The sequence below is a fragment of the Callithrix jacchus genome, chromosome 11, assembly GCF_049354715.1.
Source record: "Callithrix jacchus isolate 240 chromosome 11, calJac240_pri, whole genome shotgun sequence".
Lineage (NCBI taxonomy): Eukaryota > Metazoa > Chordata > Mammalia > Primates > Cebidae > Callithrix > Callithrix jacchus.
The window spans coordinates 57,219,071-57,242,376 of NC_133512.1; the positions used below are offsets into that span (position 1 = coordinate 57,219,071).

At 35.7% G+C, this 23,306-nt stretch overlaps 1 protein-coding gene across 19 annotated transcripts in view; it reads right to left on the minus strand.

Moving 5' to 3' along the window:
- Positions 1–1,065: 1,065 nt before the first annotated feature.
- Positions 1,066–23,306, minus strand: part of ANKIB1 (ankyrin repeat and IBR domain containing 1) — a 155,739-nt gene continuing 133,498 nt past the window's right edge. For 9 of the 19 annotated variants that reach the window (XM_078342780.1, XM_017975748.5, XM_078342789.1 and 6 more), the window contains 9 exons: positions 18,833–18,967; positions 17,495–17,581; positions 17,338–17,404; positions 15,279–15,424; positions 14,066–14,244; positions 13,084–13,135; positions 5,973–6,084; positions 4,577–4,713; positions 1,066–4,223 (listed from right to left, as the gene is read on the minus strand). In XM_078342780.1, coding sequence (XP_078198906.1) covers positions 3,486–4,223; positions 4,577–4,713; positions 5,973–6,084; positions 13,084–13,135; positions 14,066–14,244; positions 15,279–15,424; positions 17,338–17,404; positions 17,495–17,581; positions 18,833–18,967 — 1,653 coding nt within the window. In that variant the 3' untranslated portion in view covers positions 1,066–3,485. The remainder of the gene's footprint in view (positions 4,224–4,576; positions 4,714–5,972; positions 6,085–13,083; positions 13,136–14,065; positions 14,245–15,278; positions 15,425–17,337; positions 17,405–17,494; positions 17,582–18,832; positions 18,968–23,306) is intronic. The other 10 variants (XM_078342784.1, XM_078342776.1, XM_017975745.5 and 7 more) reach the window with 3 other exon arrangements.

Below are 23,306 nucleotides of genomic sequence, written 5' to 3' on the forward strand. Positions count from 1 at the left end.
CCAGGAGTTCAAGACTTAGCCTGGGCAACATAGCAAAACCCTGTCTTTACAAAAAATACAAAAATTAGCCAGGTGTGGTGGCATGTGTCTGTAGTCCCAGCTACTTGGGAGGCTGAGGTAGGAAAATCACCTGAGCCTGGAAGGTTGAGGCTGCAGTGAGCTATGACTACACCACTGCTTGGGCAACAGAGTGAGATCCTGTCTCAGAAGAAAAAAAAAAAGGAAAAAGAAAAAACCCCAAAAAACTACTAGTCAGTCCAAGAGCTGATTGCATGAAAATTTTTTTTCCTTTGGAGTTATTTCAGCCTTAAAACACCACCAAAGTTTGTATTATCACTTAATATTTACATTCCAAGGTTTTTCTCTTCAGAGATACACTATCACTGCTTTAAAATTATGACCAAACAATAAATTCCAGATTTTAATTCATAACACACAAATGATAAATATTTGAGGACTCAAAGGAGATAAAAAATGAGATCAGTGGCTGTAATGAACAACATTTAAGGAAAAATTCAGCATATGAATATTGGTAGTTAACTTCAGATCCACACAATGAAAGGCATAAATAAAATGATATCACTGTAAATGGTTATCACCGGCAGACCCCATGAAGCACCTGCAAGATCAGATGTCATGGGTTGTTTTGATAACTCATAAGGGACACAATAATAAAGTGACAGAGAAGCAGGCATTTTTATTCAAATGGCATAAATTTTTTTTTCTTTCCTAAGCAATTTCCCAAAACATATCTTATTTTTCTGTGTATTTCTATTAGATTTCAAGAAAAAGTACTAACATTTTTCTTCTGAAAGCTACAGTGACGTCAATAAAATGAGCACTGAAGTCATAATGTTTTAACACATTTTCATGCAGTGTTTTTGTATTTATCACTGGGATATAAAATGCTCAGTAAGCGGCTAGTGTAAAAATATTAGGCACTAATCAATTACATGTAAGGACCAAATTGATCCCATCACATTGGAGGGATTTGATTTGAGGAAAATCAGCTTTCTGACTTGGTTAAAACAAAGTCTACAATGTAATGAGACAAAATGGAAGTAGTTTAAGTAATAAATGTTTAATCAAAGAATTTTACATATTATTAACAGCATTCATTTGGCCAAACATCTACACGTTTGTAGAATCCTACTGTATATAAAGTGGGAATGTATCAAGTATAGACTATGAAAGTGCAAATAACAAGTCAAGGTTAGATTAACTTTTTTTTTTACATTATAAAATTAACTTGTTTACAAAATAGGCTTTGCCAAACTTCATTACTGAATTGTAAAGTCAATGACTGTGTTGTTTTTAAAATATGTACCAAGGAAATACAAATTGGATAATTATCATTTTTCATGCTCAGAAGAGAACAGCACAGAAATAAAGGATACTGCACAAGGTGCAAGGAAACTGGAACCCATTTTGTACGCTATCTTCACACAGAGCATTCTTTCTCACCGTAACTGCAGCTGTGCAAGCTCAATGTGATGCAAAGACTCTATATTGGAAAAGTTACAACTTGGTCTAAAAACTTATTGGTGTTGATATTTTTAATCCAAAATAAATTCATAAAAAATCCTTTAATGGACTATTTGTTTAATATACAGTAATACACTGTAGATAAAGTTAATATTTCCCCCCACTAACTTTAATAGGTATTGATATCAATGTTTCTGATCACTGGAGAAATAAAAACTAATGTGGACCTTTGATATGCATGGCATAGGAGGATTCCCACAGTTTATCCTAAGAGGATATGGGGAATATTAAATATTCTAATATAGTGTCCTAGCAATATAATTTTTAAGTATAAGCATATTTCAAAAGCAGGGTTTGAAAAAAAAAGTAATCAAAAACCATAATCACATCACTTGTGGATAATAATACTAATGTAACTTTTTACCCAGCCCAGGACTTGCCTGTACAAACTCAGAACTGAAATTTTAGTATCCGTAGATTTCTGGTAACAATTTGGCAAAACACTAAATGGAGTGTTGCACTTACCTATTCCGCTTATGTTACGCTAGTTTTGATAATATGTAAGTAAAACAGCCATACCAACAGTTTACTCTAGTTTTAATTACACACTGTACCATTGTATCTTAATTACAACTAAGACCAGTATTTTCTTCACAGTAGACACTGATAACTAGGAAGTTGATTTTTTTCAACACTAAACAGTAATCACACAGCAAATGAGTATTGTGCAATAGAACAAACACATGTCAGCATTTGCTAGTTAGGCAAACAAACTGATTGAACATTTAGTTGTTACTGTAAAAGCAAGGCCATGGGTGGTTTTATGGAGGTCTTTGCAATTCATAGCATAGTTACTTCAGAAGAGACATTGAAATTTGAATTACTCACTTATTTAACTGGCAACTATCCATTTAGGTTAGGCAAAGGCACGGTAACATGTTGCGCAGGATGTTTTACTGAATTTCTTAATAATTGTGGGATTTACTATAACTCATGAAAACTCCACTTTTTTTTCTATTTTATAAAACACCTACCATTAAAAGTAATTGCACCCATTAGTAATTAGAATGCACTGTAAAATTGTGAAAACAAATAACTATGATTGCACTTCCAATAAAGTGTCTCTTAAAATACAGCACCGCTGTTGCTAATCAACTGTATTTTAATATTAAAATAAACTGTTTTTAACAGCAGCATTAGGTTTAGTTAACTTAAGCTACAGGCTACATTTATATAAATGCAGTCTCCATGGCAACAAAAACCCATTTAATTCTGGAATATCATTGCTACTGAGTGGCACCTTTTACTCCCAAGAACGCTGACACTACCCTGGAGCACTCTAGGATGCTGCACACCTAAATGCCTTGTTAGTCAGCACACAAGTCAGAGTTTGGCACAACTGGACTGTAAATAGACATGAAAGGAAATCTTTGCTTCATGTGAAAATTAAAACTAATTACACTGTGGTAGATGTGGTACTAAAGAGACTTCAATTCACATTGCTTAGACAAAAAGTAAGGAAGGAAGTTACAGAAGAGCACAAAGAGATTGAGAACATACATGTTACTGGACCTATCCAAAATGAATTTATAGAATCAAGAAAACTTTTTTTTTCTTAAGGAAAGCCACCCAAAGATTAGGGAGTAAGCCTTTAGTTTAAATGTTCAGTTTAAGTATTGTCAGCCCTAGGCTAAATAGAGGATTGCATTTTCTTAAAATGTGGAATACGACCTATTTATTTCATTTTTGTTTCTCTTACTCTTGCTCTTCTTTTTGTCAGCAGAAAGGGGAAAAGCTATTCAATTAAGTACAAAGGAAATTCCCTGTAAGGTTAAGATAAAAAATGAAGCTACCATTCAAGGGAACTCCTTTGTATTCAACCCTAATGTCGGTGGTTTATCACTGAGTTGGAATTAAGTGAATCAAAGTCTCTATCAAGCATACTCCACCTAGCATAGCATCTATATCTGTAATTCATTTAGAGCCCAGATGTGTGCAGTTCACACTAAATGTACTTGTTCAAGCCAGTCACTTGAGGTTTGAGGTGTTTGACTTGAAACATCTGAACCATCTACTCTGTTGGCCGCCTCATTACCACTGTCACCAGCTTGAGATGCTGCTTCCTCAGTTAGAATATTTTCTTCCAAACGATTTTCTTCCATCTGGGTTCCTCTACCTTCCCTGCCACTGGCATCTTCAAACACTGAATCTTCTGGCAGCACTAGTTCCACATCCTTCACACCTTCTGACCCATCTTTGATACAGGGGAGCTGGGAATCTGCACTAATTTCTGTAGTTGCTGGAGGAATCAGGGCAATACTCTGAGGGTTCATGTCATGAAACCAAGCCATGATGTTGCCAAGAAGATTGTCATTGATGTTGGGGTCTTGGTCAGCTGAATCAGGGTCACTGGATGAGGGACAGAAATCACTTCTTGCCTCACTGAGAGGGTGTGAACTGAGAGTGTCAGTTGAAAATGGGTCACTCTCTGCTCCTACTCTCATGAGGCTGTCACCAAGTTCCAAAAGCTCAGAGCTGCTCAATGCAGCCCGAGGGCTGTCTGTATTTCTGGGGAGAGAGTCCAGCCTGGAAGGTAAAGAAGTGCCTATAGCACCTAAGGATGCTTCATTACTGAGGAAATCTCTAGTTTCTTCATCGATGGCCAGCCCAGATTCTTGCAGTGATAACTGTATTGCAAGAAGTATATTGGGATCATCTTCATCCAAGGAACTCAGAGCCTGAAGTGACAGAAAGCAAAACCACTTTAAAATTTGACTAAAGAAAAATAGATTTAACTCAATCAGGTTTACCATTCTTCCTTTACCAGCAGATTATTAATTCTATTTATGCAGAATAATTATTTTATCTACTAACATCTTATTATAATTTTCTCTGTGCTCATGCAAAAGGAAAAAAACCCTATCTTAAAAGAAATCTAAAATATGGTAAAATCTTTTCCTGCAGCACATTTTTAGAACAAAGATTTTAGAATGGAAGGAAGAAACAGAAAGCAATGAAAATAAAAACAGGAAACCACACTCAACAGAGAAAGAGCAAAAGCATAGGCAATGAGGCTGCTCAGAAGGGCTACCTGAAGAGAGTCCTGGTTTTCAGAGCGACTGGCAGGGGTGTAGTCACGCAGGGAAGAGCTGTGCAGTACACTCATAGATGTAGAACTTACCACAGATGTGCCAGGTCTGCGGCTGCTGCTGCCGCCTTCTGGAATATCTGTTTCAAAGCAATTGGTACCAAAGACAATTTAGTGAGAAGTAACAATTATTATTATTTTTTTCATACACCTGGTTGTTTAAATTGGCAATTTCTCTTTTAGTGCTGGGGAAAACCTGTGTTGACATGTTCACTTAATCTTTCTAGGATTTCTCGTCCATATTTGTCTTATCATGAGCAATAACATATATATGACACTATCACTTCTAATCCATGACTTTTTCCCTTTTTTTTGAGTAAAGGGTAAAAAAAGCCTCTGTCGCTCAGGCTGGAGTGCAGTGGTGCAATCTCAGCTCACTGCAACCTCCGTCTCCTGGGATCAAGCAATTCTCCTGCGTCAGCCTCTCTAGTAGGTGGGACTACAGACATGTGCCATCATGCCCAGCGAATTTTTGTATTTTTATTAGAGATAGGGTTTTACCATGCTGGCCAGGATGGTCTCAAACTCCTGACCTCAGGTGATCTGCCTGCCTTGGCCTTCCAAAGTGCTGGGATGACAGGCATGAATCATTGTGCCTGGCTGACATTTTTACATTTTTGCCTGCAGTCTATATGGTTCTTCATAAATGCAAGTGCTACTATCCATTTCTCTTTTTTTGTTAAGCAATAACTAAAAAAGATTTTTCATTTTTAGATTTCTTAAAATTAAATAATTTGGGAATTACAAAAGTCTGAAGAGCATATCTTTAGTCTCATTGATCCTGATATTATAGTTGGAAGATTTTCACTTAGTAATAAAGATTTTCACTTAATAATTTAATAATAAAGGTTTAATAATTAAAATAATATCTCTAATGCCAGAAATTCTCTCTCTCTTAAATAATGTCTACAGGACAACTAAGGCTAGGAGACAAATATTATATGAACAGAAAAACAGTATCAATACTACAATTAACTGAGTGCTCACTAGGTGCTTATGTATTTTACATGCATTATCTAATTAAATACTCACAATGAGCCTATATAAGGTGGCACTATTATTATTGTTTTTTTAGAATGTGGAAACAGCCCTAGAGAGGTTGTGAAATGACTAAGTTACACAGCTAATATGCAGCAGAGATGGAGTAACAAATCCAAGTTTGCCTGACTCCACAGCCCATGCTCTTAACTCCCCTGATTTTCTTTATCTCATCACAATAGAAGCATCTGCATATTTATATATAAATGACAAACTGTTTTATAAACATTTACATCAGTCAGTTTGAAGGATAAATTCAGGAGAGCTTTGGAATTAAACCATACACAACCCAAGGGCTTACCTAAAGTGCTTTCACTTGGCTCATCAGGCTCTGGAGGATTACTGAGCAGACTGTGCACGTCTCCTCGACGACGCTGTCTGTGCCTCCTCCGATACTGAAATTCAGCATATTCCTGCATAAACCAAAGGTTATAAAATACAAGAGAGCATGCAATTTTTAAAATGCAAATAAAACAAACTACATACTTTTTTCCAGAGGAAAAAGTTTGGGATTTTATACACATATTATAAAATCACTTGGCTGAAACATCAGGTTTTGCCATGCCAAGGAAACACAAAAGGCAAAGTGGAAAAAAGTTTTCAACAGTCATTACAATTGCCTAGATAAACTGGGAATACTTGCAAGCCCCAATGCTAGATTAGAACAGCCCTATTTCACATGCCTGATGATTTCAAGGATCTTGTTATCTAATTATTATAATTAATACCACAATCATATTACTCTCTCTCTCTCTTTTTTTTTTTTTTAGAGTCAGAGTCTTGCTATGTTGTTCAAACTGGTCTTGAACTCCTGGCCTCAAGCAATCCCCACTGCCTCAGCCTCCTAAGTAGCTGGGATTACAGGTGTGAGTCATTGCACCTGGATATGAAAGTGGTTTTACAAAAGTGACTGGGGCTGAGCATAGTGGCTCACACCTGTAATCCCAGCACTTTGGGAGGCCGAGGGGCTGATCACCTGAAGTCAGGAGTTTAAGACCAGCCTGGCCAACATGGTGAAACCCCATCTCTACTAAAAATACAAAAACATTAGCTGGGCATGGTGGTGGGGACTATAATCTCAGCTATTTGGGAGGCTGAGGCAGGAGAATCACTTGAACCTGGGAGGCAGAGGTTGCAGTGAGCCAAGATCGAGCCACTGTGCTCCAGCCTGGGCGACCAGAGCAAGACTCCATCTCAAAAAAAAAAATGTGACTGGGATATATGTAACAGAAAAAAAAAGGAACAAAACCAAAAAAGAACACATAGTGTTAAGTACTTGCCAGATTGTTGGATTTTCTATTCTTTGGGACTACTACATACAACACTCACAAATCAAATGACTAGATTAAAAGACAAATGTTAGATTAGCTTTAAAATAAGATGATTATTTGGCTTCTTTTCTTTATAAGTCAATATGTGGTGCTATTTACAACACAGGCAGGGGAAATGTCTTCCATTTAGCATATGGGATGAACACAGACTTAGGCAGATGTCCTCAGTCTGTTTTACATTTGTGATAATATTTAAAGTAAGTTTGCTTCCACAAGGGTACAACTTGGAACCATCTGCTATTACCTGGGTATAAATGTACTTTTAGTGACAGAAGGGACAGCACAGGACAGGATGGGATGGGAGGGGACGGGAGAGAAGGGAAAGAGAGGGAAGGGGAGGGGAAGGAAGGGAAGGCAAGGGAAGGGAGGGGGAGGGGAGGGGGAGAGGAGGGGAGGGGGAGAGGAGGGGAAGGGAAGGAGAGGGGAGGGAAGGAAAGGAAAGGAGAGGGGAGGAAAGGGAAGATGAGGGGAGGGGAGAGAAGGAGAGGGGAATGGAAGGAAGGGGAAGGGAGGCAGCCAGGGTACATGATACTAATATAAAAGGGCTAATTTAGAGAATCATTATGGTGTCTTTCTGTGCTAAACACTAAGACACTCAATTTTATGATTATCTTGGTTACCCTAGAATATTAAATATGCTTATATTGTTAAAGTACTAGGAGTAGGTGAAGACAAATTTTATATCACAAATAAAACTTTCACATCATACCACTCTGGTGACATTTATTTGAACTCTTTCATTTATATAAGTAGTTGGACTCTTTTTTTTTTTTGAGACGGAGTTTTGCTCTTGTTACCCAGGCTGGAAATGGCGCCATCTCGGCTCACCGCAACCTCCGCCTCCTGGGTTCAGGCAATTCTCCTGCCTCAGCCTCCTGAGTAGCTGGGATTACAGGCACGCACCACCATGCCCAGCTAATTTTTTGTATATTTAGTAGAGACGGGGTTTCACCATGTTGACCAGGATGGTCTCGATCTCTTGACCTCGTGATCCACCCACCCTGGCCTCCCAAAGCACGGGTATTACAGGCTTGGGCCACTGCGCCTACCCCAGTAGTTGGGCCCTTAATAAGAAGTGAGAGGCATCCTGTTAGGTTAGAAACTAATAAATGAAGGATACTCCAAGTGCCCTGAGGGTTTATACAGGTTCTTTAAAATTTCTTGCTGAGCTGGGGCATCATTTCCTCACTTCCTAGAGGCCCATGATCTCAAACTGATAACTTATTATGTGTCATCAAGGCTTAACAGACCAGTGAGGAACACCAACTACATTTCTTAGACAAAAATGGTGTCTAAAAAGAAAATTTTATCTCAATTCAAGGTTTATATAGGGATATTTTGCTTACTTTGTAAACTTCATAATGGCATAAAGTTATGAATGAAACTATTACTGACCATAGACTATACATATCTCCAATTTAAGAAAACGAAACCATTTAAAAGCAACTGCAAAAGAAACTTGTATATCTAATCATTCTGACAGAAAACTCTCAGATGATATTCTCTCATGATACAACAGGCTTAAAAATATTGTTCTCATAAAATAAAATTTATCTGAAAGTTTCCAAGGATTCCTAAGATCTTCAAGAATGCATATTAAAAGGGTGTAGTCGGTATACTCCAAGTAGTTTGAGAATGTTAAGGACACAGAGAAGACTAAAAAGTTCTAGTATTTATAAAGGGAAAAGCTGTAAGAAGGTGTTTTAAATAATAATTGCAACCATTCTGTCACTGACTCAATGAGATGCTTTAATCCTTCTAGAACTTCCATGGGGTATCACCATCCACATTGTAAAGATGAGAAATTAAGAAAGAATATAGCCTAGGATCTAGTAAGTTGCCCTTAGAACTTGAATTCAGATGTTCCTCAGACTTTGTGCTATTTCCACTAAGCTCCACTGCCTTTAAGGTAGCATAAAACAAACTTTTATGCTTGCCAGACTCAATTTAAATAGAAAATAATAAGATGAAATTAACTTCACTGAAAAAAAAATACATTCAACCTAAGTATCCTGGAGTTGGTAACCTTGTTTTTTTTCCCCTCATAGTCTTCGTTAAGGCAAAGAGCTATTTTTAAAAAATATAATTTTAGCAGTTACTTGATAGTCGTACACATGCAGAATTTGAAAGTCTCATAATGTGTAGTAATTCTTTATATCTGCAATAAGGTTTATATAAAAGCCTAGTGTTTCAATATGTTAAAGACTAAAGAAAACTAAAAGTAAATAATTTCTAAAAAATTATCAATTCATAAAAGATAAAGTGACAGTCATATTGGTAGGCCCTCAATATTCAAGGACAAATATTTCAGGATTCCTAAAGTTCCTGTCAGACCCAGAAGCTGTAAGATGATGCACATACATGATTATGAATACATTGATTAAGGTTTTATTTTTGCTAAATTGTTTTTTTACCTTAAAATACTGAAATCATTAGTTTTTTTTTTTCCAATAATTTCAGTTTGCTTATTCTTCCTTTTAGGTGGAAATTTGCCACAATATCCCTGAAGCTGTAAATATATTATAACATAGAAATAATTATAGTACAGGATCAGATAAAGAAAAAGGTTCACTTTTTCAGGGGGAACAATCCAAGATGGCCGATCGCTAACATCTCGGGATTGTAGCTCCCAGTGAAACCTCAGAGAACGAGAGGACGCCACACTTTCAGACAAATTTTGGTCGCTCACGGAGCAGAAGATTCCCAGTGGAGGAGCTCCATGGGTCACCAGCACGACTCTTGTGGCCGGCGCAGCAGTTTCGCTGGCACCTCGGTGCGGCAGCTCTCGGTGCAGAGTAAACGGGACTGGTTCCCCTTCTGACCGAGGTTTGGAGGAGCCACACGGGTTGCCAGCGCGACTCTTGTGGCCAACACAGCGGTTGTGCTGGCACTTCGGCATGGCAGCTCTTGGTGCAGAGTAAACGGGATTGGTTCCCCTTCTGACTGAGGTTTGGAGCTCCGGGAAGGCAGAGTCGCCTATTACGGACTCAAGAAGGAAGCCAGACTGGAGATTCCCGGGCAGAAAAGCACCAACAGTCTTAATGCCACTGTTTTGGCCGGTGCAGTGGGTTGCTCATATTTCGGCCCTGGGAATTAACAACTTGGACATCCACTCAGAGACCTAATTTGAAAGTTTGTAATTACAAAGACGACAGGTGGATAAATTTACAATGATGGGAAGAAACCAGGGTAAAAAGGCTGAGAATACTCAAAATCAGAACGCCTCTCCCTCTAAAGAGGATCACAGTTCCTCATCAACAAGGGAACAAGACTTGATGGAGAACAAGTGCGTTCCAATAACAGAATTAGGCTTCAGAGGATGGATAATAAGAAACTTCTGTGAGTTAAAAGAACATGTTGTAGCCCAATGTAAAGAAACTAAGAACTTTGAAAAAAGGTTTGACAAAATCCTAATGAGAATAGACAACTTAGAGAGGAATATAAGTGAATTAATGGAACTGAAGAATACAATGCAGGAACTCTGAGAAGTATGCACAGGTTTAAACACTCGAATTGTTCAAGCAGAAGAAAGGATATCAGAGGTCAAAGTCCAACTTAATGAAATAAAACGAGAAGACAAGATTAGAGAAAAAAGGATAAAAAGGAATGAGCAAAGTCCCCAAGAAATGTGGGACTATGTGAAAAGACCAAATTTACGTTTGATAGGTGTACCTGAATGCGACGGAAAGAATGAATCCAAGCTGGAAAATACTCTTCAGGATATTATTCAGGAAAATTTTCCTAAACTAGCAAAGCAGGACAATATTCAACCCCAGGTAATATAGAGAACACCACAAAGATATTCCTCAAGAAGAGCAACCCCAAGGCACATAATTGTTAGATTCACCAGGGTTGAAATGAAGGAGAAAATACTAAGGGCAGCCAGAGAGAAAGGTCAGGTTAATTACAAAGGGAAGTCTATCAGACTTACAGCAGATCTCTCAGCAGAAACTCTATAAGCCAGAAGAGAGTGGGGGCCAATATTCAACATCCTTAAAGAACAGAACTTTCAGCCCAGAATTTCATATCCAGCCAAACTAAGCTTCACAACTGAAGGAAAAATAAAATCTTTTATGAACAAGCAAGTACTCAGAGATTTTATTACCACCAGGCCTCCTTTACAAGAGCTTCTGAAAGAAACATTACACATAGAAAGAAACAACCAGTATTAACCTTTCTAAAAATATACCAAAAAGTAAAGAGCATCAACATAAAGAAGAATTTACATCAACAAATGGATAAAACAGCCGGTTAACATCAAATGGCAGTAATCCTAAATTTAAATTGACTAAATGCCCCAATCAAAAGATGCAGCCAAAACCCGATGGCATGTTACATCCAGACCCATTTCACATGCAAGGATACACAAAGACTCAAACAAAGGGATGGAGAAAGATTTACCAACCAAATGGAGAGCAAAAATAAATAAATAAATAAAAAGCAGGAGTTGCAATTCTCGTATCTGATAAAATAGATTTTAAAGCAACAAAGATATAGTGGTAAAAGGATCAATGCAACAAGAGCTAACGATCCTAATACTCAGATACATAGAGACTTAGACTCAATGAGACAGAAAATTAATAAGGATATCAAGGTCTCGAACTCAGATCCGGAACAAGTAAACTTAATAAATATTTATAGAGCTCTCCACTTTAAATATAGAAAATATACATTCTTGTCAATACCACATCACACCTACTCATAGGTTTAAATGAAACATTGACTGGCCATTATTAATACCCCCCTTTTTTTTAGAATAAAGCATTTCCGTTCTCTCTCCCTCTTTTTCTTCCTCTTTCTTCCTCTCCTTCACTCCTTTTTTTTTCTTTCCTTCTCTCAAAAAAAGAAAAAAAATAAATCAACTTGTAGACCTCTAGATCCAGGTCGGCAATGTCTCTCTCATTGCTTGATTTCCTTCGTTCCCTTCTCTCCCTCCCTCCCTTCCTTCCTCCCTCCCTTCCTCCTTTCCTCCCTTCCTGCCTTCCTCCCTTCCTAAAAAAATAAATAAATAAAAATAAAAATAAAAATTTCATTAATATATCACAATTTTAAATAATTTAAGTGAATTTAAAATTTCCAGATCAGGGCTCTAAACACTATTTTTTTTTCAAGTCAATATTTTCTTGGATGTATCTACCAACACAAAAGCCACAGGTGATTGCAAGTATCTTCAGCAACTGAAAAGAGAAAGTATCTGATTTAAATAAGCCACAGTCATGCCTGGATAATAATCAATTTCATTGTCTTTCAGTTGCAGATAACAAATGGGTTATACATTACAAAAAAAGGTGTCATCATTTGTCCTGTCCCCTTCAAAAAATTAAGTTGAAGGGTTATCATAATATAAACATCAAATACTGTTTAATAAAGAGGAAGGATGGAAAGAGACAAGTACAGAGAACTGCTAAAACCATTTTACAGACTCAACAGTGACAGTGGCAATTTAAATCTCAGAAAACAGTTCTGTAATTAAGAGTTTCACTCTGTCTTATTTTTATTTGCCACAACTGCTATCTGCAGCGTAATTTAAACCTTCTGTATTTTAAAATGGTATATTAATGACAACAACAACAAAAAAGAAGAGTGTGAAAGTCTTAAAGATAAGCAGGAAGCAAACAAGCAAAGCACTTCTTTCTGCATACAGATTATTATGTCAAGTTTTCCACTTTAGCAACTGATTATAAATCAATTCCCTCAGGTTGTTGCATTAACTTTAAAAAACAGATTGTTCTTTTACATCTTTAATAGTTTCAGACTAAAACAATATTATAACTAGAAATGCATTTCTAATAAGAGAAATTGTCTATTAACAAATTAGATTTTTTCAAAATGTATATTGTAAGTTTGTCTTAATTCTGACTATTCAGTAATTAAAAACAATAAAAGAGTAATGCATTTAACAATGTGATGATACAGCAATACCACATAAATAGCTAAATGTAGGCTCTGTTAAGACATTTTAGTTACAAAAGAGAGGGCATTGCTGATAACCTGAGTAGGATTTAGAATAGATAAGGATGCAAATGCAAGCACAATTGCACTAAGAAAAAATGCAAAACAAAAACCCCATAAAACAATTACCTCTGGTGATGCAAATCCTAAATATTCCCAATCCCATGTTCCACCAGCAAAGCTACAAAGAAATTAAACATACCATTTGATTTAATATCAGTACTACAAAGTATACATAATCAGATCCTTGCCCTTTGAACATTACTTTGAATTCCTCTATTGGAACTTGCTTAATCAAAGTAGATCACTATTAAAAAACAATTAAAATGATAATTTCATTATTTCTTTCAAATTCTAAGTTTTTATGTTTGTGTAAAGTGATCAAAAAATAAAAATTACTATGTTATAACAAAGTATTTTGTAATTGCTTCTATTTTTATTTTACAAGTATATATTTACTCCTAAATATTATATAAAAAAAGGATTAAAGGAATTTATGTAAAATAGTGCCAAAGGAATGTTTAATGTTTATAATTATTATAAATAGGAAAGTACGCTTCTATTTACAGAATTAGTATGAGTATGTAAAATAAAACAACCATAACTCAACTATCTTTAGTGGGTGAGTTTGGATCACTTAAATAACTAGGAATATCAAATTTCTCTTTCCTTCACAACTTTTTTACACAAAAATACAAATATGACCATAACAAGTTGGCAAAGTTTCCAAATTCTGCATCATAAGAATTTTATAACTATCAAATCACTACATATATTACATACTGAAAATGACTGGCAATCATGTTCACTCTAAAAACAAAACAAAAAAAGAAATGACAAATTAGAATACTCTTAATTATGAGTTCACTTGAAATGTGAAATTAACCTAGGTTGATTTGGTCTGAGGCACTACCCAATAAACAAATAAAAAATAACAAAAAACAGAAATAGCATGGAGGAAAAAAATCACGAAAAAAGAGTTAACATACTTTTATCAGCTATCCATATTAAGTAATTTCCAGGAATATGAACCTTAGTTGGATAAAAAAATAAAACTGTTGGCACTTGTGGCTGGAGCTGGGATGATTTCCACAGCGTACATCCTTTTTACCTGCGTCTTGGAGCTTCTGGTGAGTCTGCAGGAGCAACTCCCCGAGCCACAGATGCCAGGAATTCTTGCCTCTTCTGCTGAACAAGGCATGCTGCTTTGATGATCTTGTGGCGAGGTGTTCGAAGGTAAGGCCTATTGACTTTCTGGGCAAGGTCTTCAGTGACCATTTCTAGGTCTGTCTATAGTAAGCAGAGGAAAAAAGAAAGATCACAGATTTCATAGGTTAATCAATAGCAAATCCAGAGTCTATGTGGTTTCTCAGTTAAATCTGTTTTGAAGTAAGAAACTAGTTCAAATTTTGATATAACTTTCTTTGTAATGTATTTTCTTTTTTGTACATGTTTTCTAGATTACGAAAGAGAAAGAAGGATTGTATATAAAATCATGTAAAATTAAAAAAATAGCACTCACCTGATAGGCATTTATAGAAATGAAATTGGTACAGATTACAAAGAAGTAGTGAGTATTGCAGCTGTCTACAAAGAATTTATAATGTGAAAAAAGTTAATACATTTCAATGCACTATATAAGCAAATGCATGATGTCATGGTGCAGACTATATAAAAGTGCTGAAGGAATTTGAATCACAGCAAGACTACGGTAATCAGGGCAAGTCTGGAAGAGTTTACGGAGAAAATGAATACTGAGGCTTGTTGAAATGTAGGATATAAATTAGCAGAGGACAGTTCAAAGGGATGACATGAAAACTATAACAAGAAAAAGTTTAGTGACTTCAAAAGAAAAGAAATGTACAATGAGTTATTTAGCTATAGTGATGCCAGTTGGCTTAGGTGTTATTGTTTTTTTAAATACTATAACTTTTTCAGTTGATTTAAAAAATAAACTGGTAAACAGCAAATTTCTCATCTTGTATATAATGTGGCTTGTTTCATTTTGATGATAAAATTCTTAATTCCATAATCAGAAATATGTCTGATTTCAAACCTGAACCAGTTTAAAAGACAGACATAAATGCTACAGGAAATGTCTGCATCTCTCATAACTCATTCAGACCTGAAGAGTGACAGATTTAAAAGAAAATTTCAATTTGTTGCTGGTAATTTTTCCTTTATTTAAAAACCATTTAAAAAATGAAAAAAAAATTGTTTTACTAATCACACCCACATTAAATAAAACAAGTGGTTTGAAAAAAGAAAAACTCAGTTTTTCCTAATACCTGCTGCCATTTAAATATAATTACAAAGTATCTTACTTGCATTAGTTCGAAAATTTCTTTCTTTGTGCTTTTAGGTTCCAAGAAAAATCCGTATGGATAAGAACACTTGAGAATGCGCCGAGTTTTTAAGAGCACATGAACTGCATCTTCAATGAAAGTGGTATCTGGACAGCCTCCTTCAGCTAAAAAGTAATTGAGGCACAATGAAGTTGTTTTGCAAATATGCTATTTATGATATTAATCAAACAATGATTTTTTTCTCCAAAAAGAAAAAAGAATGATCATTAGGACAAAAACTGTTTTAAGTAACTGTATGAAAATACTTACTTGAACAAAACTAAAAATGTACATAAAATACTCATGTGTGACATGATTGTGTGTATAAAAGAAAGATATGCCCCAGCAGCCCAGGAGCACTGATGGTAGCCATAAAGGAATGCACATACTCATCTTGGATTCTGGTCTCACTCCATTGATAAGCAAATCTAGCTTTATGTCAGCCAAAAGGTTCTAGGCTTTACTAAGTTTTTCAGATTATCCCTAGCAGAATTTCCCTGCTTAAAGATGAGAACAAATGCCTTTTCTAAGTTGCTTGCTTAAAAAAAAAAAAAGCCTAATTATGCAAAATCGATACTGTAAAGAAAAAGATACAATATTCTGGCAAACAACTAGATTACTAACGCTAGTTAATAAAATACTTCAGAGAAAGAAAGAAAGGAAGGAAGAATGAGGAAGATGGAAGACAAAATTGCCTTAATATCTGAGACTCCTCTAAGAACGTCATTATAACATTCTAGGTTTTTGCTTAACTGAAAACCAAAGAAAAACACAGAAATTAAGCATGAGAGTCTAAATTTGCAAATACTGTTGAAAATCCGATTATTCTGGATACTTATAGAAATTAATAGTGTGTGTACACAAAGTGACATATAGATTACCCTGAGATTTCTGACATATGTGAGAAATGTGTGAAGTTTTGCTTCTTCCTTTCCAACTGCTGTAAATTTTCATATTTTTCCCTATTTCATTATGTTGCCTGAAATCTCCAGAATGTTGAATAGAAGCAGTAAGTCACATCTATAAATTCTGAATGTTTTTAAGTGTCAGGCACAGTTGGAAGCACTAGGGATGCATTAATGACCAGACAAAAATCCCTGCTGAAGAGTTGTATGACTGAAGATTTTTTTCCTCTCAATTTTTAATGTAAACAATACTTCAGGAGTTTGATATTGCCTAATATAGTTATATCATTAATGAAGTCTAAGAACTAATATAACAAGCAGGCTACACTGCTGTTGACATTTTTCTCCCCCATTCTATTTAATTTATGATATTGTCTTGATTAGAGAATTATCCTAATGAAAAGGATTTTAGTACTCATTATTTTAATAAATTGGAGCAACATCACATTTTTAACCTTAAAATGTACTTTTCATATGTAAGCTATTATTTTTAAAAGGTGACTTTTAAAAAACAAAACATACCAGAACCTGTACTCTGTGTGATCACTGCGGGTTATTATATTCTAATGATGTTACGAATACTCAATCCATATTTTAGAATATTCTTTTATAACTTAAAATTTAGGACCAACATGTTAGCTACTCCTCATGGCTTTGCTTTTTTACCCCAATGTTCATTATTTACCAGTTAAATGATTTCTCCCCAAACTTTTACAGACTTCCACATCCTTAAGCATTCTGCTAAATTTTCTCAAGAATTTTTGGGTATTCAGTTACATGACAATTGGGTAGTACGTGTATCTTGCTCCTCTGACTAAGTCAGTTATGCCCTTTAGGACCCATCCACTTTTCTCAACAGTGTAGAGCATCAGCAGTGACACAGAGTAAGCAAAATCATGAAGTGTTTTTATCTTGTAACAGTGCATCAAGAGGAGGAGGCTAGGTGCTGGGCAGAAAATCCAATCACAGAAGCCTCATCTGCTAAGCTGCACTCAGGGCTTCAGAGAACTCAAAACAGTACCAGAACAAGCTAATGGACATAATGTATTCCTTTCAGGACCTAACCTACTAGTGAAGTGACAGCATGGAAGAATATTTTATAGCAATTATCACACATACAACTTATAACTTACTTTCTTTGAGAGCTCTGCTCAATTGTTCCATCTTTTCTTTGGCTGTTTTAAGAAGGCGTTGTTCTAACTAAAAGAATAGAAATAAATAATTTAAACCATTCTCTTTATTTATTCACAACAGTAGAGGTCAGCTCATTTGAAATTATTTGGGACATACCTGATAACTATGCTCATGATTTTTAAATCTTGTATAATAGTGCATAAATCTGTCAAGTTCCTGAAATCGTTTGTGTTTTTTCTCAGCCTAGAAAACAAAAGTTCACAAATGACTTTTACAAAAACTAGTAGCTACTAAAATAGTTTCTTTGGGGGGATCATTTAAAAGTTTTATTAGTGATAGGTAGTAGTGCATTCAGATTTGTGAATTATTTTCTTGATAGAAAACAATACATCTTAAAGGCTCTCAGAACAAAGTCTTCCATCTGTATCCTGTGACAAATCCCTGAATCCAAAATCCCAGAGCCTAAGGCAAAGAAGGCTCCCAATCTCCATTTTCTTTTTTCTGAGACAGAGTCTTCTTCTGTTGCCCAGGCTGGAGTGCAGTGTTGCGATCTCAGTTCATGGCAACCTCCGCCTCCTGGGTTCAAGCTATTCTCTTGTCTCAGCCTCCTGAGTAGCTAGGATTACAGGAGCCCACCATCATGACCGGCTAATTTTTGTATTTTTAGTAGAGATGGGGTTTCAGCATTTTGGCTAGGCTGGTCTTGAACTCCTGACTTCAAGTGATCCACCTGCCTTGGCCTCCCAAAGTGCTGGGATTACAAGCATGAGCCACTGTGCCTGGCCTTCAATGTTTTATTATGTGGCTTTTTGCTATGGACTAATGGTAGCCCCCTAAAATTTGTATTTTGAAGCCCTATCCCCATTGTGACAGTATTTGAAGATAGGATCTGTGAGAAAGGTTAAATAAGGTCATCAGGGTGGGGCACAATTCTAACAGGGCTGGTACCCTTATAAGAAGCGGAAGGGACACCAGAGGTCGGTCTCTGTCTTTTCCAGCCACCAGAGGACATAGTGAGAGGGTGGCTATCTTCATGCCAAGAAGAGTGCCCTCCTCAAGAACCAAACTGGCCAGCACCTTGACCTTGGACTTCACAACCTCCAGAACTCTGAGAAATAAATTTTTGTTGTTTAAGCTACCCAGTCTGTGTTATTTTCTATGGCAAATGAGCATACTAAGATATCACTGTACAGTATAATGTAATAATATTGCATTATTGATATTAATATTAAAATTGTTTTTAAGTCTTTGCAGAGATAGGCTGGAATGTATCAGACTTTTCATATATATCTTTACCAAAATAAAAAATGGAAAATGTAAAAGGGACAAAACTATCAAGTTTACAGAGCTATTTTGTTGAAATTAAAGGCTATTATAAAGTATATTCAGTTCAATACCTCATTAAAATGAAAACAGAAAAAGAAGAAATGCAAAATAATTCCAGTGGCAGTGAGCAGCTTAGAGAGAGATCTTGGCTTAATTGGTTCTCTTTACCTCCACAGTCATTTCCTTGGATTGCTCCTCCACATGTTGAATGACTTCATAGCGAGTACATCTGTAATAACCTCCAGTGGAAGAACTATGTTTTTTCCACTCTTCTAGGCAAATCCAACAAAAGTCATACTTGCACTTCAAAAGAAAATATATATGAAAACATCATCCCATATTAATATGCAAATTACTTTCTGCTTATCTTTACAACCAATCTGTAAAGATTAAATAATCCTGAGTATGTGACCAGGAACAAATCTTCTTAAAGACATGTCCGCTTTTTCATGTTTCCTCTGGAGACCTTTCTGCATTATGGAAAGATGTGGAGGTAGTTTAAAATTATTGCTTATAGTGATATATTAAAATGTAAAGCATAATATAATGAGGTAATCACAAGGAATCATTAAAAATATCAATAGGATATTCTTTACAAATAATAACCAGATACTGACAAGTGTTTCATTTTTAAGTACGTTGTAATCTGACATTGGTCTATAAAGCTCCACCAGACTATTTGACAAACTTCTGGCAATTTTGAAAAATTAGTTTTGAAACTAGAAATAAGCTGAAAAGACCTCTAAGTGAAACAGCTGATATAAAAACAGTTTCCCATTTTAAAGTAAATTTCACTTACTTAATTACCATAATTATCAGACAGTACCAAAAATATGAGCATTCAGCATGAAAATATATCCTTTTTTATGCTTATGGATTTTGAGTCAGTTAAAAAGATCTTCCCATTCTATGTTGTTTTCAGGTACTCTTATGATTTATTTTATTTTTTTAAAGTAACTTTATCTTTGAGTCATTTGGAATTTACCTTACTATATAGGATACAGTATGAATTCAACTTTATTCTTTCTCATACAGCTGCCCAGTAGTCCTTATACCATTTAAATAGCTCATGTTTCTCCACTGGTTGTAGACACCACCTTTACCACATACTGGATTCCCATGTATCTGTGTCTATATGCTAGGCTTTCTTTCTATTCTATTTTATGTGCCAGCACCACACTGTCTGAATTTCTGAGGCTAAATAATATGGCTATTTGACAAGGCTAGTTCCCCCTCACTGCTCTTTTTCAGACTTCTGTTCTTGCTTCCCCTTGGCCCTGACATATAACTTTTGAATTAGTTTACTTAGATTCAGAAACAAAACCTATTGCTATTTTTGACGTAATCTCTCTGTCTAAGAATTTGGTCGTCTTTCCATTTGTTTGTAATATTTTGTGACCTACAGAGAGAGGGTTTATATTTTTTCCCCATAAGTCTTGCATATTTGTTAAATTTATTTCCAGATAAATGAAGTCTTTCAGTAAATATTCAATCTGATTGTTGTTGATACACATGAAGGTTATTACTTTCTGCACAGTAATTGTGTACTCTGCTACTCAACTGAATTTTTGTTTGTAGCAGTTTTTCAGTTGATTTTTGTAAATTTTCTAGGTATACAATCATGCCATCTGTAAAAAGTGATAATTTTATCATCTCATTTCTAATTTTTATAGTCTCTTTCTATTGTCTATGTTAACTGGTATCTTCAGTCTAATGTTAATAATATTAGTGATGGAAAATACCTTCATCTTATTCTTGAATTTAGTGGGAGTGACTCTAGTTTTCCCCACTAAATATGCTAGCTTTTGAACTGAGGTTATTTTTATCATACTAAGAAAGAATCTATTCTATTTCTTTGAGTGTTTTATACATAATGGTTTGTTTGTTTGTTTGTTTGATCAAATACCTTTTCAGGAGATATGGAAAATATGTAATTTTTCCCCTTGGACCTACCAATACATGAGGTACAACATCAGTTTTCCTAATATTGAACCCTTCTTACACAGGTTAAAGCATCCCTAATGAAAAAATCAGAAATCCTAACTGCTCCAAAATCCAAAACTTCTTGAGCACTGACATGGATTGTAAATTTGTGGATTAGGAGTGCTCAATTGGTAAAATGTAAATATTCCAAAATGAAAAAAAAAAAATTCTGAAATCATTAACACTTCCAGTTCCAAGCATTCCAGATGAGCAACACTTAACCTGTCTTCCTGGAATAAACTCTTACTTGGTCAATTACTTATGAATGTGCTCTGCTGGATTATTGCTAATATCTGTGTAGTTTCATCCCTGTAATATTTAGGACTTCTTATAAATAGTGTTATTTATAAGTAAGAATAATCCACAGTTTTCTTTTAGTTTTTATAATCTTGTCAAGCAGGTATCAAGGTTCTATTCGCTTTATAAAAATAATCTGAAAGTTTTTTTTTTTTTTTAACTCTCAAGAATAGTTTAAATAACAGAATTACCAGCTCCTTAAAGGTTTGGTAAAATTCTATCATAAAACTATCAGGGCCCACTGCTCTAAGTGTTAGTATAAGGTGCGGGAGAGTTTTGAAAAACTTTTTTCCCTTCTATGGGAATGGGTTTTTTGGGAATATTCTATCTCTTCTAGGATCAGTTTTAATAAATAATACCGTCTTAGAAAGTCAATCTACTTCAAATCCAAGTTCAAAATATCTGGAAGAACTGAATCAAGTTATTCCTTATTATTTTAATTTGCTTTGTTTCTTTGATTACAGGCATACCTTGTTTCATTGCAGTTTGCTGTATTATGCATCACAGACGCTGCGTTTTGTTTTTGTTTTTTAAACAAACTGAACTTTGTGACAACTCTACCAGTCATTTTTCCAACAGCATGTGCTCACTGCTTGTCTGTGTCAGTTTGGTAATTCTCATAATGTTTCAGACTCTTTAATTATTATATCTGTTATGATAATCTGTGATCAATGATCTTTGATGTTACTATTTTAATACTTGGGGGGAGGTACCATGAACCATGCCCACATAAGATGGCAAACTTAATAGATTAATGTTGTATGTGTTCTGACCACTTGGCTGACTGGCCATTCTCTTATCTCTGTCTCTCTCACTCTCCTTGGCCTTCCCTAATCCCTAAGACACAACAATATTAAAATTAGGCCAATTAAGAATCCTATAAGGGCCTCTAAGTGTTCAAGTAAAAGGAAGAGTCTTACATCTCTCACTTTAAATCAAATGCTAGAAATGATTAAGCTTAGTGAGGAAGGCATGTTGAAAAGCCAAGATAAGCTGAAAGCTAGGCCTCTTGTGCCAGTTAACTAAATTGTGAATGTAAAGAAAAAGTTCTTGAAGGAAAGTAAAAGTGCTATTACAGTGAATATATGAATGATAAGAAAATGAAACAGGTGGCCGGGCGTGGTGGCTCATGCCTGTAATCCCCACACTTTGGGAGGCCGAGGCGGGTGGATAACGAGGTCAAGAGACTGATACCATCCAGGTACACATGGTGAAACCCTATCTCTACTAAAAATACAAAAAATTAGCTGGGCATGGTGGTGTGTGCCTGTAGTCCTAGCTACTCAGGAGGCTGAGGCAGGAGAATTGCCTGAACCCAGGAGGCGGAGGTTGCGGTGAGCCAAGATCGCGCCATTGCACTCCAGCCTGAGTAACAAGAGCGAAACTCCATCTCAAAAAAAAAAAAAAAGAAAAGAAAAAAAAAGAAAATGAAACAGGCTGATTGTCGATAAGTTGAAAATCCGAGTGGTCTAGATGGAAGATCAAATGAGCCACGACATTCCCTTAAGCCAAATACTAATCCAGAACAAGGTCCTATCTCTTTTCATTTCTATGAAGACAGAGAGACATAAGGAACCTCCAGACATTGGTTCATGAGGTTCAAGGAAAGAAGCTATTTCCATAACATAAAAGTGCAAGGTGAAGCAGAAAGTGCTGATATAGAAGCTGTGATAAATTATCCAGAAGATCTAGCTAAGATCATTGATGAAAGTGGCTACATTAAACAACAGATTTCCAAAATAGATGAAACAACTTTCTATTGGGACACAGTGTCATCTGGGATTTTTACAGCTAGCGAGAAGTCAATGTCTGGCTCCAAAGCTTCAAAGAACAGGCTGACACTTTTGTTACGGGCTAATACAGCTGGTGACTTTAAATTGAAGCCAATACTTATTTACCATTCTCAAAATTGTAGGGCCCTTAAGAATTACACTAAATCTACTTTGCCTATGCTCTCTAAATGGAAGAACAAAGCCTGGATGGCAGCACATCTGTTTACAGCATGGTTTATTGAATATTGTAAGCCCACTGTTGAGAGCTATTACTTAGAAAAAAAGATTCCTTCTAAAATATTACTGCTCAATGACAATGCACATGGTCATCCAAGAGCTCTGATAGAGATGTACAAGGAAATGAATGTTGTTTTAATGTCTGCTAACACAACATCCATTCTGCAGCCAATGAATTAAGCAGTAATTTTGAATTTCAAGTCTTATTATTTAAGAATATTTTGTAAGGCTAAAACTGTCACAGATGGTGATTCCTCTGAAAGGTCTAGGCAGAGTAAATGGAAACTCTTCTGGAAAGGATTCACCATTCTAGATGCCATTAAGAACATTTGTGATTCATGGAAGGGGGTAAA